General features: G+C 32.9%; 1 protein-coding gene across 1 annotated transcript; it reads left to right on the top strand.

The window, feature by feature from the left end:
• Positions 1-71: 71 nt before the first annotated feature.
• On the top strand, positions 72-16219 carry LOC128205403 (uncharacterized). Its single transcript, XM_052907005.1, has 9 exons — positions 72-126; positions 651-1416; positions 3208-3406; positions 4581-4607; positions 6851-6930; positions 10131-10210; positions 10888-10990; positions 11959-11989; positions 12415-16219. Exons 1-9 carry the CDS (start codon positions 72-74, stop codon positions 12571-12573), a joined length of 1500 nt encoding a protein of 499 aa, XP_052762965.1. The 3' UTR covers positions 12574-16219.
• Positions 16220-19568: the final 3349 nt, after the last annotated feature.

The raw sequence follows: 19568 nt of genomic DNA, 5'->3' as shown, positions 1-19568 counted from the left end.
TCTTTCCATAAAAAATGCAGTAATTATTAACCTTAGGGTGTAGGCTTTTAGTGGAATCCAATGTAAACAACATGGCTGCAATAAAGCAATTGGATTTGAAAACTCAGTTGTTTTCCAGTAGTTCAGGTAGTTATTCAAAGTTTTTTTTAGTTAACTATGGAAATATTGTAACATTATACTTCAATGTGTACGAATCTAACGTTTAATGCTGTTAGGTTAATCGGTGGGAACCTTACAAAACTTCTTATCTTAAAGTCTTTAGTTCAAAAGAATCACATACAGTCAGTCAATTCAACATTCATTTGTCATGGGCACAAGCGGTGTGTACGTTGACATTGAAACCCTCATGACCACGCCACCATACCCACCTAATGTGTTTTTAATGGTAAAATAATAGAGAGAAATTGTAAGACCTACAGATTTTAATGGAGTTTATTAAGGTGTGTCCACACCTATTGGCTGCTTTATGTCTTGTCCGCATTGTTATGCCATCACAACTTAAAATATGTTTAAATGCAGTAAGTGACATGAGGAAAAGTGACTGATATTTCCAGTCAAATATTAGAAGACTTGAAGAAACAGAGTGAGATTATCTGTTCTAAATATGTATGGTACATGTACATGTATTTATGCTATTTTGTCTATTTCAGTTAATGAAAAACCACCCATTCCAAGACCAGTTTCAGGGAAGTTTCATAACAGGGGTTCTGGCAAGCTCTTTAGGTCAACCTACCATAGTAATCTGTATTCAAAGGATAGCGAGCATGATTTAAGTGCCAACAGTTCAAATAGATCACATGATGATAGTTCTACAAATGGGCTTGATTTAATTGTCCATCCTGACTTTACGGACAATGAAGGAATATCGACCAGTACCCCAAGGTCAGTGCCGAATTACTGCAGGAGAACACAAAGTGCCAAGGCAAGGACAAGGTTGAAGCCACAAATTAGTGGAAGGCGAGAGAAATGCCGACCTGCAAGTGCAGGAAATATAAGACAAGGTGGTAGAGCAGCTGTATGTTCAGATAAGCCTGTTGCTGTAATAGATCTTGTGGACAAGGTGATACCTGAACTATCTGATATAGATAGAGAAAGATTGTTGGCTCTGCCGGATCCAAAAGATTTTAACAATTTACATGAATTGCCACCAATGCACTTTTCAAGGCCCTCCTCGGCTAAATATGACATGGTGTATGCTGATAATGATGACCAGTCTTTGAGTAAAAGGAAAAAGAAAGTAAGGAAGCAAGAAAATGATCTGAAACCATCTATTTATGGATTACAGAGAAATAGACATTTCTATGGTAGCGCACCAGATTTGACAAGCACTGACAGTAACTTAGAGCAGTTTCCCTATAAGTGTTCTGATGAATGTGTTGACAAAACTGACAATGGACCAACTCAAAGTGATAAAAGGTCAGACACTTTTTTTAAGATTGACATTTTTCATATTAAATCAATGCGGATATTTCTCTGATTTAATTTGATATCATGACATGTAAGTTATAGCATTGACAAACTATTTGTCAAGATATTAAATCCAATTATTAACATCATTAAATTATTTCATCAAACATGTATAGAATACTAGATGTTAGTGATGAAACGATTATCGAGTACAATCAGTTAATCGTCGCTGACAATGCTATGTCGGCTACAATCGATAGTACTTGTCCAAAATCGATGTCGCTAATGTTACTTTAGGTAACTACATATTATTTTTTTTGGTGGCAAATGTCGAGTAAAGGTCTTTTTTTTCTTTCCGGTAAATTCTCATTGAGTTCATTTTAACAAGGGATGTCACTCTCTTACACAAATGCCGTGAATGTAAACACATGCACTTAAAACCGTACAAACTCTCCCAAATTTCTAATTGTTTTTAATTGTTTACATATTTCATAAAACCTTCTTCAATAACCTGTCTCTATGGTGTAGTGGGTCCGGTTTTACCTGCAAATACCGGGGGTCCCGGCTTGATGCCTTCTGTTTTCGAAACCTTTTTTGGTATCGTTTGTAATTAACTAATTTACTTTTTTGTGAAAGTTTCATGAAATTAAGATATTCCAATAGAAATGTTGAATATAGCAGGTTATTGAATGTTAAGCTGGTTCACAAATATATAATATGCTTTTACATGGATAAAATGCTAAGATAACTTTCTTGATGTAGTTTGCATCATTTTGCAATTGATTTGCAATTATTAAGTATGTGTTTTTCGTTCAGTTATTAAAGAAAAAAAATGGAATATACTTACTGTTGCTAAAAGCATGAGTATAGCATCACACGCACTGATTCCAGGTTTAACCATTATTATCCGATAGTAAATCGAAATGCTTGGTCCAATTCGATTCGATTATCGATAGCAAATAGGGTCCGATTTTCAATCACTACTAGATGTAGCATTTAAAGATTTAATTTGACAACAATCTTTTTAAACTTTGCTAAAACTGAGTTGAACAAACAACAAATAGTATACCAAGTGGCATTTACTCATGAATTTGAACAGAATGATTATATTTTCGATAGTGTTATTAAAGTGTCCTTTGAAGCACTGATTCTACAATACAGTATGTGTATTTATGATTTTAATTGAATATATCACATTTGTGTTTATTCAATTCATATGCATTAAAATTGTTTATTATATATGCTTTCTGATGCTTTATAGAGATTCATTTGTGAGATAAAAATGATGCATTTATTTCACTGTTTCACACTGTCACAGTGAAATTTTATCAATTTTGATATATATTTCTCTGTTTTGGCTCACTCCCACTTTCAAATCATAGGTCAACAGCATGGGTCTAGGACACAAATTCAACGATATTATTTCTGAAACGATGTTTGTATACAATTTGGTACCCCTCTCTGAAAATCAACTATAAACTGTCATTTAATATCCTTTTTAGGCATATAAAAAGAATAAAATGTTTTAGTGTAAGATCACAATATATTTCACCTCATGAACACCAAAAGTAAATATTTCACTCTTGCCTATGCCACTCATGAAATATAGCTTTTGTTGCTCACTCAGTGAAATATATTACTATCTTACACTGAAACAAACAATTATCCTCTATTTACTAAATTCCTTATTGAACAAACCACTCATGTAACATTCTTATAAAATGTAGAAAAGGCCTCTAAACATTTTTTTATAAAACTACTTAATTGATAAAATTGATAATTGACTCTTTCCATTTTCAGAACTACGCCAGCTACCCTAGACCCGTTGTTACCATGGTTACAGCATAACATTCCAGATGGGGCTCTGGGAGTGGACCCCAGCCAGTGCTTGGTGTTTCTGACCCCTGTGGACTGGGAGGCCCTTCCTGAGGTCCCGGATGAATTAGGGGCTGAGGAGGACCTACCATATGTGAGGGATATCACCTCACCAAAACCATGGGTATATTTTAGTCGACATAATTATCGACTTACAATTTAAAAAATTAAATTAAAATAAATATATTTAACTGCTATGATTTCAGCTTAACCATTGGTAACTGAAAAGCTTTTCTGATCTGTTTTTTGCTTTTATTTTATTAGCTCACAAGTTTTCTCGAAGAAAAACAAAGAGTCAGAAGTATTGTCAAAGTACTGTTTTTGCATCGTGCCATCACAGTTGGCATGGCTTTTTGAGTTATGCAATTAAACAAAAAATACTCAAAAACTGTTAAAGATGTTTATATTGATACAGTGTCATGTTATGTTTACATTTCAAAGTTTTATTTACATTATATGCAGGAGGCAATGGCTCATGTCAACAAATATTTTGTTTAGTATTTTCAAGTGAATGCATATGCAAAACAATATTACCAACATTAACTGCCAGTTCATAAATAAAATAAACATTAAGCAATAAAGCATAATAATAAAGTACGTTTAACATGTTTACTTTCTATAGAGTATAAACTCTTTAAAATTTCTTAATAAAAGTGATATTTACATTATACCTCTTTAGATGATTTCATTTATGACTGTTTATTAACAAATATCGGTATTACAGGATCCCTCTATATTTGAATGAACATATACAGTACAATAACTCTTTGTACAATCTTTTTCAAGTTATGCCCGTTGACCATTAAATGAGAAGAAAGACACGCGTTGGCATCAGTGCTGGGAATCAGACCAAATTTTACCATCTATTATCAAAAATATAATATTCAATATGATATAATAATATGAAAACCAATTAATTATGGATTAATGATTAAAGATTAAGTTAATGCATGTTCAAACCATTTTAGATTTTAAATTTTAGTATCTTATAACTGCAAATATTTTTATTTGTTTTCTGATATGTTATTCACATTCATGTAGGTTAGGTAAATTAAAGGTGAAATTTCTTAAGGGGGGATTATTATGTTTGTAAGAAATGAGGCTTTTATTGAAAGAAGAGAAATTGGGCCAAAATGATCTAAAATCATGAAATCACATGAACAAACTGTTATTTATGATGACTCTTTTCATTGATTTTCAATTATAAACTACTTTTCTAAATATTTTAGTGGAATGTTTTTACATCTTCTTTTTATTGACGACGTACACTAACATTGACACATGTTTTTGTGTTTCAGAATCCTAAGAAATATCCACATTATTTTGTAAGTATGAAGGACAAGTTTAGTATACAAAACTATACATGTACCTTCTTATTTGAGCTGTAAACATTTTTTGAAGCTAAATTGATGGTAAAAAATGCATTTTGCATGCAAAATATTTAGTTGTTACACAGCATTTAAACACAAAAAAGGGCCCATTGTTCAGAACTTTGTTAAAGTTAACAACTTTGTTAACATCATCATTGTTAACTTTCAAAATTGTATTGCTCTGGAAGTTTCTCCGATACACTTCTGATCTGCAGTAGTCTTAACAAGATTCTTGATAACTGTTTCAGCTGTTCTGTTGTTTTTTTTAAATATATGAGGGCATTGTTAAATATTTTTCACATTTAATAGTTAACAACGGTGATGTTAATCATGCTGTTAACTTGAAAAAGTTCTGAACAATCGAGCCAAAGTCTTTTTGTCTTGGTATCCCAAGGAGGCCAATTATGTCACCACCTATGTAATGTCTGTCTGCCCATCTATCTATCACACTTTCATGTCTGATCAGTATGTCCTAAACTCCTTGAAGGATTTCCATAAAACTTTGGTCAAATGAATCATCATATCAAATGAGTTGCAGAACCAACATTCCAGTCATGCTGGGTCAAGGTCAAGATCACAGTTCAAGGTCAATTTCAGCCATTTATTTGATGTTAGCTCCATATCTCCTAATACGCTTGAAAGATTTTCATGAAACTTATGTTTAAAATCACTACATTTAAACCACATGCAGAACTAACACTCAAGGCATGTCAAGGCAACTCAAGGTCACAGTTCAAGGTCAGAAATTTGAGCCTTATATTTTCATGAAACTTGCTTATGATTTGCTTCTATATTGCAAGTCAGACTTCCCTGACTACCTTAAGGATATGACTACCAAAAGAATATGTTTATTCAGTACAGCATGAATTAAATAAATGTGAATTTGTCTGTATGTTACACATTTGTATCTGTACATTTTCTGTGACTAGCCTTCAATGATTTAAAAACACAGCACTGACAATTTGCATCTTATCTTCCAATGTCAGATGTCTTGGAACAGAACCAGGCACGAATTGGAAATGAGACATCTGTTTTTGTTACCAAAAACAACCGTCTAGTTTCATAGAATGACTCAAGAACTTTAAGCTCAGGAACTTTATAAGGAAGAGAGACCTTAGTGTTTTCAAGCAGAGGGTTACGGAGGAATTAGGGATCCGAACGAATGGTAAAATAGATATTCGGTAATTTTTTCGATCGAATATTCGATTACCGAGATACATATTTTAGAAGATGTAGTAACTGCTATTATTATTCGCTAAAGTAATAGCTGGGGCATTTTAACCCTATTTTGTCGTAGCCGCGGCGGACCCTGATTTTCCCCAAATGAGCCTTTGAAATTCTCCATTTTCAGGAAGAAAAAAGCAATACATTATAAACAAACAACAAAATCGAATAATTCAATTCCGCTGCCTTTTGTAAACAATGTGAAATTAGCTGTATTCCTTGTCAAACAGTGTTTTGAGCCAATGGGGGGACTTTCCGTAGGATGATCAGCCTCGTTCTGAGATTGACCTCTAAATTGACTAATTATAACTATGGAAAACCCAAACCAACTCGGGAACTAGTAAAATAGTAAAACGAAAGCATAAGTGGACTGGACTCATTTATTGTACAAGAATAGAGGAAATGTATTCTTGATAAATCCATTTCAAAGCTAGAAAATTTTATCGAAAGATGGAAACAGGTTAAAGCACATATATGCAACAATATTATTGTAGCACAATATTACATTATTGTGGCATTTGTGTCATCACCTCGATTTGCGTTATGTTGCACAAAATAATTTGCAGCCAAGACAACACATTGATGTTAAAGCCGATCCCTAGCCAGTTATGTAAAAGTAGGGGGACTTTCTATAGTACCCGACGATATGTCCCTAAATGACACATGACGCATGTCTAGTCATCACATTCACACCTCTGGCATTAGGGGCCAATCGTTGTTAAAACAAGATAAACAAACTTTATAAACATCATCAGTGATGAAGGCAAAATGTTCTCTTTATTGTTTTTTTTTTTTCGAATATTCAAATATCGATTTTGACATTCGAATACCAAATGTTTGATCGAATATTCGAATATTTGAATATTCGTTTGCATCCCTAGTAGGAATCAACAATATGACTGTGCAATTTAAGCAAACATCATACACAATTTAGATACATGTCCATGTGTAATATCTTCTTTGTCATGATTCAGAATAAGCAGCCAGTGGAAGAGTGGGTGTGTCAACATGGTCAGACCCCGGTACCACCTGGGGAAGGAAATGTCATTTACAGGTACAAGTTGGATTATTATTAACAGATAAACAATCAATTATGCAAAAAAAATCTCAGCATTGTTGGAATACATTTAGTAATTTTTTACATTTGTTCTATATGTATAATAATTTTATAAAATTGAAACATATAGGAAATAATTATAATTGCAGATACTCTTAACCTTGCAATTTTATTGAAAGCTTTTTTTGTCCAATGGCTTCTCATTCAACTTACAACCTTCCGAATCATAGAATGATAATGGCTTAATGACTCTTGAAAATAGAAACCAGTTCAGCCAGTAGTAGGGCACATGAGTAGTATTGCGACAATTATTATAGCAAATGAATGGTCTTAATCGAGCAGAGACTGCTAGCATTGGTAGTGGGGTACCTATCATCTTTACAGTCAATGTACATGTATAGTCTCAATCTAACAGAGACTGCTAGCATTGGTAGTGGGGTACCTATCATCTTTACAGTCAATGTACATGTATAGTCTCAATCTAACAGAGACTGCTAGCATTGGTAGTGGGGTACCTATCATCTTTACAGTCAATGTACATGTATAGTCTCAATCTAAAATGGACTGTTGTTATTGGTAGTGTTGCACACATCATTATAGTCAGTAAATTGTCTCCATCTAACAGAGACTGCTTCAGGGAGCATTGGTAGTGTTGCAACCATAATTACAATCAGTGAATACGCTCAATCTAACAGAGACTGCTATAGGGAGCATGGTTAGTGTTGCTCTTATCATTACATTCAATGCATAGTCTCAATCTAACAGAGACTGTTTTTCATTGGAAGTAACAGGCAATGCATAGTCTCAATCTAACAGAGACTGTTTTTCATTGGTAGTAACAGGCAATGTATAGTCTCAATCTAACAGAGACTGTTTTCATTGGAAGTAACAGGCAATGTATAGTCTCAATCTAACTGAGACTGTTGGCAGTGGTAGTTTTGCACTTATCATTGCAGTCAATGTATAGTCTCAATCTAATCTAACAGAGACCGTTGGCATTGGTAGTAACAGGCAATGTATAGTCTCAATCTAACAGAGACTGTTTTCATTGGAAGTAACAGGCAATGTATAGTCCCAATCTAACAGAGACTGTTGGCATTGGTAGTAACAGGCAATGTATAGTCTCAATCTAACAGAGACTGTTGGCATCGGTAGTAACAGGCAATGTGTAGTCTCAATCTAACAGAGACTGTTGGCATTGGTAGTAACAGGCAATGTATAGTCTCAATCTAACAGAGACTGTTGGCATTGGTAGTAACAGGCAATGTGTAGTCTCAATCTAACAGAGATTGTTTTCATTGGAATTAACAGGCAATGTTTAGTCACAATCTAACAGAGACTGTTGGCATTGGTAGTAACAGGCAATGTATAGTCCCAATCTAACAGAGACTGTTGGCATTGGTAGTAACAGGCAATGTATAGTCCCAATCTAACAGAGACTGTTGGCATTGGTAGTAACAGGCAATGTATAGTCTCAATCTAACAGAGACTGTTGGCATTGGTAGTAACAGGCAATGTATAGTCTCAATCTAACAGAGACTATTGGCATTGGAAGTAACAGGCAATGTGTAGTCTCAATCTAACAGAGACTGTTTTCATTGGTAGTAACAGGCAATGTGTAGTCTCAATCTAACAGAGATTGTTTTCATTGGAAGTAACAGGCAATGTATAGTCCCAATCTAACAGAGACTGTTGGCATTGGTAGTTTTGCACTTATCATTACAGTCAATGTATAGTCTCAATCTAATCTAACAGAGACTGTTGGCATTGGAAGTAACAGGCAATGTATAGTCTCAAACTAACAGAGACTGTTTTCATTGGAATTAACAGGCAATGTATAGTCCCAATCTAACAGAGACTGTTTTCATTGGTAGTAACAGGCAATGTATAGTCTCAAACTAACAGAGACTGTTTTCATTGGTAGTAACAGGCAATGTATAGTCTCAATCTAACAGAGACTGTTTTCATTGGAAGTAACAGGCAATGTATAGTCTCAATCTAACAGAGACTGTTTTCATTGGAAGTAACAGGCAATGTATAGTCCCAATCTAACAGAGACTGTTGGCATTGGTAGTTTTGCACTTATCATTACAGTCAATGTATAGTCTCAATCTAATCTAACAGAGACTGTTGGCATTGGAAGTAACAGGCAATGTATAGTCTCAAACTAACAGAGACTGTTTTCATTGGAAGTAACAGGCAATGTATAGTCTCAATCTAACAGAGACTGTTTTCATTGGTAGTAACAGGCAATGTATAGTCTCAATCTAACAGAGACTGTTTTCATTGGTAGTAACAGGCAATGTGTAGTCTTAATCTAGCAGATACTGCTGTTCTCATACACAGGAGTTATTTTTTTGCTTCTGCCAGTATAAAAGTTAATACAGTGTTTTTTTGTTTACATTGCAAATTTTGTTTCTTTTGGGAGTAGTGCTTTTAATGTTTTATATATGTATAAATCTTAGTGATAAAGGAAATTAATTTTATGCTGTATTTAAATGCTCATAACAAAAGGAAGTTCAAGAAAAGGTAAGGACTGCTAAGTGTGACACGAATTGTTCTTACTGTAAACTGCACACATTTTGCTTTCTGTGATTCATTTTTCATACATGTTACATTTTGGATGCCTTATGTTTGCAAATCCATTAAATATGTAAATTTTGTCAGAAAGTTTTGAATTAATTGTAATAAGTATGCAGAATTGTTTCATAAAATAATTTAATTTATCTCCCCGGTCATTCATTGTTAAACAGTTTAACAGGGATAACTGGTAGCTAGGTTGTTTGCTTAGCGCTGTAGTATTAGCTCACTGGCTTTTCCCCTTAGCGACCAGGGTTTTATTCCCGGCCTTGGAGCATGTGAGTTTGGTTTGTGGCCACCGATCGGGACATTAGTCAGATTTTTCTGGGTACTCCACATTCCCCCACGACACAAGACCACACACTTGCGTATCATCGTGCCAACAAGAGTGATCAATATAATGTTGTAATAACTTGTTTCACAATCAGTGTAAATAAATAAGTTTAGATGAATAGCTCAAAGAATTGCAGATTTTTAATCAAAAGACAATGTTACATTTGTAGCATATAATTTAATACCAAAAACTAATTATCAATGTCATATTTAAGTGCCTACTTTTTATGAAAACATTTATTCTTATTTTATGTTGTACCCACAGTTATGTATGATATTTTCAGGCACACTGTCAACATGCCAAGAATGAGAACTGCAGATGTGGTTAGGAAAGAAATCACTGAACTGGAGAACCTCATGAAAGGTAAAACAGTTGATCTTATAAAGTAACCTGTCTGTCATTTTACTGGTTTGAAATATTTCCCTCTGTTCTTCAAGATGTTAACTTAAAAAAAATCTTCGAGCATTCCTCATACCATTTTACCTCGCCTGTTGTTGTTTTTGTTTTTTTAAATAAAAAGGGTAAGGGTTTGTCATTGCCACAACTTCCACAATGGATATAACTTTAAATCAGTGCAAGATTTCCATTTGAAACTTCATGTGGGCTACAATGTGAAGGCCAAATTCTGGCCTTAAAGGTGCTATACACCATATGATTAAAAAGCAAAAACAAGCAAATTGTCGAAAACTGACATAAACTTGGTATCAAGGTGTACAATGCATTGAAACTAACAAACTAAAGTACCACATAGTTTAAAACTAATTTATTTTTTGCAGTTTTTTGTATTTTTCCATTAAAAAAGATTACTAGGTATGTATACCTAGTAGAATTCATTCTTATGGGTGATTGGCTAGTCAATGTTATCACGTGAGTTTATTTATAACAAGTTTGACTAAATAATCATCAATAAGTATTTTTGTATTCTCCCACGATTTAAAAAAAAATTCAAATCAAGGCTTCCGACTTTTGGCCAATGTTTCTCTGATGAATGCAGACACAATTCCCTGAATTAACATATAAACATAGACCATATTTTACAGGAGTTGGTCGCCAGGAGAGTGAATGTGGAATGGTCCAGTACCAGTCCGAGATTGCAGCTTTCAAACAGGCCTTGCAGGATACGCTCGAGTTGGTTCCTGAAAGGTTAGGGTTTTTCTATGTTGAAGCAGACTCCCTTCTAGCTGCTCTGCTTTTCAGAGAAATATTGGGGTTATTTGCATAGCCTTAGCGTTGACATCATTGTCATTTACCTTGTACAAAAACTTGAACTTTGGTTATTAATCATGTTTACTTTAACTTAATGCACATGTTGAGAAAGTCACATTTACTTTAGCCAAAGATTTTTTATGCACATTTACTTTAAAGATGCACTATTACTCCCAAAAAGATTTACCACAATTAATAAAATTGTTTAAATATATCAGAAAGGATAAATAAATGTACAAAAAACTAGTTTTCGGAGGTTATTTTAAAGGGAGTTTAATTTTAAAGAAATGTACAAAAAACACGGTATTTCTACTGTATGAGACGATAGTAGATCATTGTAAATCTTTTAGCATTCACCAATCATTTAATATTAATGCGCTTTCACCTATAAAATACACAGTTACAATCTTGTTATCAGTAATCAATATTTTTCATAAATGCATTATTTAGTAAGTAGTTCAAGATTTATCACTCAAAATCTATGTTTGTTATAATTTGTGTAGGTATTGATTTTGAATAAGAGTGTCACTTTAACGAAATAGCAAAAAAAAAAATTTATGCCCATTTACTAAAGCAAAAATATATTTTATACCCTTATGTAAAATGAAATACCAGACTAGCATTGACATGTGCTTTTCATGCTTTTGCTTTAAGCATGAATCAGTGATTATTCTAGCATACATGATTTTAAATATACACTTCTTAAACTAGATAGAGTTGAAGATGCAAATTTCAATTTTGAACCAAGAAACTAAAAATCTTTTAGTTAGTTAACTTATTTATTGGAAAACAACTGTGACACAAGTTAATACAACATTATATTGATCTCTCTTGTTGGCACGATGTTACGCTAGATTGTGGATCTTATGTTGTTACTTTCATTCAGTATTAAAATCTAATTTCAGGCTAAAGAACCCGCCAGAGCCAGTTGATACTGTAAGTTCTTCATAAATATTGTTTATATGTCTAATCAATTTTCACAAGACAATTTATTGTCAGATAAATAAAATAAATTTTGACATTTAGTAATAAGTGACTTAAAATTAAAGATTTACATGCAGAATAAAAATTAAAATCTTTAAGCCTTCAAATAAATGATTGTTTTAAAGGATAAACAATCTTGCCGATCCTTTTGTCAATCTGTTTTATGAAATAAAAGAGTCTTACTATTGTCACGGCAAAAGTGGCATTATCATCGGTGCTTAAGTCTTCAACAATATAGTTTACCTATTTGCTGATAACTAAAAAGCTGTCCAAGATATTCTCATAAACTTATGTTTCGCCAAAGAACTTTTCCCTTCAATATTATTTATTATGCATTGATGTCACATTTACAATTACTATGCTGATCTCATTAACAGTTTGGTATGAAAAAGATCTTCACGGACCATGACTCGGCCATACAGGGTATCGAGGCTCGGGTCAATGAATGCCGTGCAGAGTTGGCCGACCTTGAACTTGAGGCTGGAATCTCTACAGCGCGCAGACATTTTACCCGGCCAAGATCAGCGATAAACTGAGGGCTTTGCCTTTACAAGTCCTTTTTCAAGGACTTCCTAATGAAATATCATGCATGTCTCAGATATCATATTCGGTATTTTTTCAGCGCATCTCAGGTTGTATTCCTGCAAGTTTGGTTTGTTGTCACCTAGCTAGAAAGGTGGGTTTCCTCCGAGTACTGCAGTTTCCCCAACAACATACAACCACATTCTGGCCTAGCGTTGTGCCAACAAAATTGATTTCTATAACAATGTAAGGACTTGTTTCACAATTGTTGTGTTAAACTAAGATTTCATTTGTATTTTTTATATATAAAATGACAATGTTTAAATGGTTACAGATTTTCAGGGACTAAAATACTGGCCTAGCTAGCTAGCTGAACTAAGATCTGCTGTAGTTGAAAAACTAAATAACTTTAGTTAAAGGGGCTGTACTCATTATGATAAAGTAGTGAAAAAAAGAGAAAATTGTCGAAAACTGACATAAATTTGGCATTGATATTCACAATGCATTGAAAATTACTAACTGAAGTACCACATTTTACAATTCATTTAAGTTTAGCAGTTATTTCGTATTTTTCCATTAAAAAAGATTACTGGGTATGTCTACCAGGGAGAACACATTCCTCATGCGTGATTGGCTAGTTGGTGTTATCACGTGATATTACCGAGGAAGGTGTAAAGCTTAATTTTGTCACCCAATAAGAGTAAGCCGTCGTAGCTCAGTGGGTTCGAACCCAGTCTCCGAGACAATTTTATTTTTAGATTTTGGTCAAACATAACACATTCTATTAGATTATTGTCCTGAGATTCGTTACAAATAAAACCCTTTTTTGGTGCCAATCTGGTGTACAGTCCCTTTAAAACAAAAGACAATTATCATGTGAAGAAGGTTTTGGTGTAAAATAATGAAAAAAATACAATAAATTAAATTCTTAGGTTTTTCAAAAATATTTTACATGATGATATCAGTATTAAATATTTCATATTTTGTAATTTTTCAAATTAAATTTCACCAGTATTTCTTAATGATCAGTATCTTTAAAATGTATAAAATGACAAAACATTTTAAATACAATATCATTAAATATCCAATGAAGAATTAGGATCTTTTTAGTGCTAGTCATTTGTTTGCTGTTTAATTTTGCTTTGAGTTCATATTTTGTTGTTTGTAATTAGGATTTATTTGACTATTGTATGCTCAAAGATTTCAACATTATTATTATGACTGACAATTTACATTGAATTGGTATATTATATCATTTTTAGAATTATTTGTAGTATGCTGCCATTTTCATGACTTCCTTGTCAATCTGACAACAATATCACAATATACAGAAGCCATTCCTCAATCTCAACTCATTTTAAATATATCAGCATGGAATGAATTTAAATGTTATGTTTAGTATAATATGTTTTTACTCTTTTCAAATATTTTGTTGATAAAAATCTTTGCTCTAAAAATCTTTGCTCAATATTATAAAGAAAAAAATAATTCTAGAGTAATAACTGTATTTGAGCAATGGCTCAAAGATAATAAGGTCTACTAATTTTTTTTCAACATCGTTATTTATATATCTTTCAACCATAGCTTAATTGATAAGAAACGAGAAGTTTTTTAAAAAAAAAGAAGAAAACGTGAGATTTTGAATCCTGCTTGTTGTTTTCTAATCAAATGAGTTGAGATGAGTTTGTGTGGTTATTTTTGGTGACATCTTAGGGCCTATTGCATTCTCATGCTGTATCAAGAGATTGTATATTTATATTATAATCAGGGACAATTTAATACGCATTTTAGTGATAAATTGTGAGCATTGTGATAAATATTTCCTAACGATGTTGTGATAATGTTAATGTATTTAGACTTTTTCATACATTGCTATGTGTAGTTGTGTTTGTTGGTTTTGACATATTATATATGATTTGTCAACATTGTGGTATCATAATTTTATGTCAACAATGTGATATGGTTTTATTGACTGTCATAATGGCCTTTTATAAACACCAATCAAATATCTTCATTTTCATATTAGCATTGTTTTTAACCAATCAATAGGCTCCACTTTAGTTTATTCATATGGTCCTGTTTTCAGTATTGACATTGTCCCTTTCATTGTGCCCATAATGTTACAAGATTATAAGGTACCATATCATATTTTGGAGGACAAAACTTAAATGACTATCATTTCCAATATGATGTGATTAATTGGTAATACTGTAGTTATTATGATATTTTCTTCATATGTGTTTTATCACTGTGTTGCTTAGAAATTATGTTAAAATTCCTGTTCAGTTTTACTTGCAACTTTATTAAGTGGTCAACAGTAGCTGGTGTAAGCTTTTCATGTGTTCCTTGTTAGAGAATTGCTGATATTTTGTTTTGCCTCATTCTATTTTTATAGAATTCATTTGCTTTTGCAGTTGTTGCTGTTATACCATGATTTAATTTTGTATAAGTTAGAATGTCCAATGGGGCAGGATAGACATGAACTATTTGAAGTATTATCAAATGAGGTTATTCTCTAGTATTGTGCTGCATTTTGAAAATAAAATGAAACAGTGTGTTGATGTTGCAGTGCACAAACACGTTACAGTGTACTCATTATTAGACATAAAAGCAAAAAAGGATTGCCTTGTTTACAAAGCTTTAATTATAGTTGTATATAATAGGTATAGTCAACTGTTTGGGTTTATGTAATTTTGCCATGCATATAGGGATTTTAAAATAACTTGGCACAAATGTTCTTGAAGAGAAGACAGTGTGTGGCATAAAAACCCTGGTCAAGGGCTGGAAGTAGGATTCCCAGTCAAAGGTCGTTGATCAAAATGCTTTGTATTTTGGCTAGTCAAGGATTTCACTTCGTCATGCATGAGGAGAATTTAAAATAACTTTTCACAAATGTTCACCGTGACTGGACAATGTATCCAGTGAAGACTGAGGTCAGCAAGTCATTTTTCAAATGTTCTTGTATTTTGGCTTCTTTGTGTTGTAACTTGGCCATGCATAAGATGATTTTAAAATATTTTGCTACAAATATTCACCACAACTTAACAATGTGCCTGCAAGAGCCATTATCTGTAGGTCAAAGATCAAGGCTACACTTTAGAATCATTGACAAAAAATCGTTGTATTTTGGCTTGTCCACGCTGTAACTTGGCGTTTCCGTAGGTTAAAGGTCAAGGTCACACATTCATGTCTTTAGGTTAAAGGTCAAGGTTGCACTTAAGGGTCTTTGGTCAAAATTGCTTTTGATTTTGAGACTTTGAACTAAATAATAACAAGTGGGTAGGTTTGCCCCAAAGTGCTCTTGTATAAACCTAGGCAGCATAATTTATAAACATTTTAGATTTTCTCTTCTTCAAATGTATTCTTATTCATCACCTATTTAATTTGTCCAAACCCTCTCTTTGCACAAATGGTCAAAACCCAGTTGTCATGGCATTGCAGTATGTCTAGTTATTAATTGTAAGATTCCATGGTAAACAGTAATCCTTTATTTTTATATTTTATATTTATTATTGTATAATTTCATGGCAAACAGTTCCTTTATTGATAGATTTCTGTTTATTATTGTTCAATTTCATGGCAAACAGTTCATTTATTAAGATACGTTATTTGTATTAGTGATTGCTTTGTGAATGCTCAAATTTTAATAAAGCAAACAAAATAAATATATAGTATAGATATTATGTGTTCTTGTCAATTTTAAAACATTAGTATGAACCAATATCCTATCAAGTAGAAAAGTAAACAAGTATGACAGCATGAAAAATAACTGAGATTTTATAACAATCTATCTATCTCTGTTTTATGTCAACTCCTCTTCCGAGTGTTACTGACATGAACGGTGCGCGCCGGCTTGTTAGTGAAAAAAATAAAATAAAACACTGATGAGGCAAATCACATCAGAAAAGTGAGAACTAGGGTATAAAAGAGAACACAATTTAGGTAACATGATAAAAAGTGATTGGTGAACTGGTCAAAGGATAAAAAACACTACTCGCTTATCTAATGCTTAATGGTTGCCACAGCCACCTTGAATGTGTCAGGGGTGGGGATAGTGACAATATGATTTGGCAAACTGTTCCAAAGTACAACCGAGTGAGGATAGAATGAAAATTTGTGATAGTCAGTTTTTACTTGAATTTGTCTGAAACATAGTGGGTGCATTAGTCTGGTAAATCTTATTGGTGTTTGAATGTAAGATGGCAGCGTAATAGCAACATGATGGTATATGTTGTAAAACATTACAAGTCTGGAATCCAGTCTACGTTGTTCAAGTGAGCGCCAACCAAGACTTTCCTGCATGTTTGTAACACTGGAGAGAGGAGAGAAGTCATGTTTAACCCAACGGATAGCCCGACGTTGAACCATTTCAATTTTATTGGTGTTTGATTTTGTGTGTGGGTGCCAAATTGTGCTTGCATATTCTAACTGTGGACGGGCAAGGGTTTTGTAAGCTACATACTGCCAATCATTATGATATATTTTACAATGTTAAGGATCTTATTGGTAAAGATCTGATGTTTACTTCTTGAGAAATATGATGTTGTCTTTTAAAATTGTGATGTCTTATAGTGTGTAAGGATGATAAATGACATTGTAAAATGTACACATTGTAATATATGTCATTGTATAATGTGGACAATGTGATAAATGGCATTGAATAATGTTGACATTGTGTTAATGACATTGTATAATGTTGACATTGTGACAAATGATATTGTGTAATGTGAACATTGTGATAAATAATATTGTGTAATGTGAACATTGTGAAATTGACATTGTATTATGTTGACATTGTGATAAATGATGTTGTATATTGAGAACATTGTGATAAATATTTCCTAACGATGTTGTGATAATGTTAATGTATTTAGACTTTTTCATACATTGCTATGTGTAGTTGTGTTTGTTGGTTGTGACATATTATATATGATTTGTCAACATTGTGGTATCATAATTTTATGTCAACAATGTGATATGGTTTTATTGACTGTCATAATGGCCTTTTATAAACACCAATCACATATCTTCATTTTCATATTAGCATTGTTTTTAACCAATCAATAGGCTCCACTTTAGTTTATTCATATGGCCCTGTTTTCAGTATTTACATTGTCCCTTTCATTGTGTCCATAATGTTACAAGATTATAAGGTACCATATTATATTTTGGAGGACAAAACTTAAATGACTATCATTTCCAATATGATGTGATTAATTGGTAATACTGTAGTTATTATGATATTTTCTTCATATGTGTTTTATCACTGTGTTGCTTAGAAATTATGTTAAAATTGCTGTTCAGTTTTACTTGCAACTTTATTAAGTGGTCAACAGTAGCTGGTGTAAGCTTTTCATGTGTTCCTTGTTAGAGAATTGCTGATATTTTGTTTTGCCTCATTCTATTTTTATAGAATTCATTTGCTTTTGCAGTTGTTGCTGTTATCCTGTGATTTCATTTTGTATAAGTTAGAATGTTCAATGGGGCAGGATAGACATGAACTATTTGAAGTATAATCAAATGAGGTTATTCTCTAGTATTGTGCTGCATTTTGACAATAAAATGAAACTGTGTGTTGATGTTGCAGTGCACAAACACGTTACAGTGTACTCATTATTAGACATAAAAGCAAAAAAGGATTGCCTTGTTTACAAAGCTTTAATTATAGTTGTATATAATAGGCATAGTCAACTGTTTGGGTTTATGTAATTTTGCCATGCATATAGGGATTTTAAAATAACTTGGCACAAATGTTCTTGAAGAGAAGACAGTGTGTGGCATAAAAACCCTGGTCAAAAGCTGGAAGTAGGATTCCCAGTCAAAGGTCGTTGATCAAAATGCTTTGTATTTTGGCTAGTCAAGGATTTCACTTCGTCATGCATGAGGAGAATTTAAAATAACTTTTCACAAATGTTCACAGTGACTGGACAATGTATCCATTGAAGACTGAGGTCAGCACGTCACTTTTCAAATGTTCTTGTATTTTGGCTTCTTTGTGTTGTAACTTGGCCATGCATAAGATGTTTTAAAATATTTTGCTACAAATATTCAACACAACTTAACAATGTGCCTGCAAGAGCCATTATCTGTAGGTCAAAGATCAAGGTTACACTTAAGAATCATTGACAAAAAATCGTTGTATTTTGGCTTGTCTGCGCTGTAACTTGGCGTTTCCGTAGGTTAAAGGTCAAGGTCACACATTCATGTCTTTAGGTTAAAGGTCAAGGCTGCACTTAAGGGTCTTTGGTCAAAATTGCTTTTGATTTTGAGACTTTGAACTAAATAATAACAAGTGGGTAGGTTTGCCCCAAAGTGCTCTTGTATAAACCTAGGCATCATAATTTATAAACATTTTAGATTTTCTCTTCTTCAAATGTATTCTTATTCATCACCTATTTAATTTGCCCAAACCCTCTCTTTGCACAAATGGTCAAAACCCAGTTGTCATGGCATTGCAGTATGTCTAGTTATTAATTGTAAGATTCCATGGTAAACAGTAATCCTTTATTTTTATATTTTATATTTATTATTGTATAATTTCATGGCAAACAGTTCCTTTATTGATAGATTTCTGTTTATTATTGTTCAATTTCATGGCAAACAGTTCATTTATTAAGATACTTTATTTGTATTAGTGATTGCTCTGTGAATGCTCAAATTTTAATAAAGCAAACAAAATAAATATATAGTATATATATTATGTGTTCTTGTCAATTTTAAAACATTAGCATGAACCAATATCCTATCAAGTAGAAAAGTAAACAAGTATGACAGCATGAAAAATAACTGAGATTTTATAACAATCTATCTATCTCTGTTTAATGTCAACTCCTCTTCCGAGTGTTACTGACATGAACGGTGCGCGCCGGCTTGTTAGTGAAAAAAATAAAATAAGACACTGATGAGGCAAATCACATCAGAAAAGTGAGAACTAGAGTATAAAAGAGAACACAATTTAGGTAACATGATAAAAAGTGATTGGTGAACTGGTAAAAGGATAAAAAACACT

The sequence above is a fragment of the Mya arenaria genome, chromosome 2 (genome assembly GCF_026914265.1).
Source record: "Mya arenaria isolate MELC-2E11 chromosome 2, ASM2691426v1".
In the NCBI taxonomy this organism is placed as follows: Eukaryota; Metazoa; Mollusca; class Bivalvia; order Myida; family Myidae; genus Mya; species Mya arenaria.
This window is presented reverse-complemented; position numbering and strand designations above follow the sequence as displayed.

Bases quoted from the DNA above. Each gene is read 5' to 3' on its own strand.
- LOC128205403 (XM_052907005.1), top strand. From the start codon at position 72: ATGGCTGCAATAAAGCAATTGGATTTGAAAACTCAGTTGTTTTCCAGT. The intron at 4,608-6,850 runs GTAAGTATGAAG...GTCATGATTCAG, and splicing joins AGAAATATCCACATTATTTT to AATAAGCAGCCAGTGGAAGA. The intron at 10,211-10,887 runs GTAAAACAGTTG...CATATTTTACAG, and splicing joins ACTGGAGAACCTCATGAAAG to GAGTTGGTCGCCAGGAGAGT.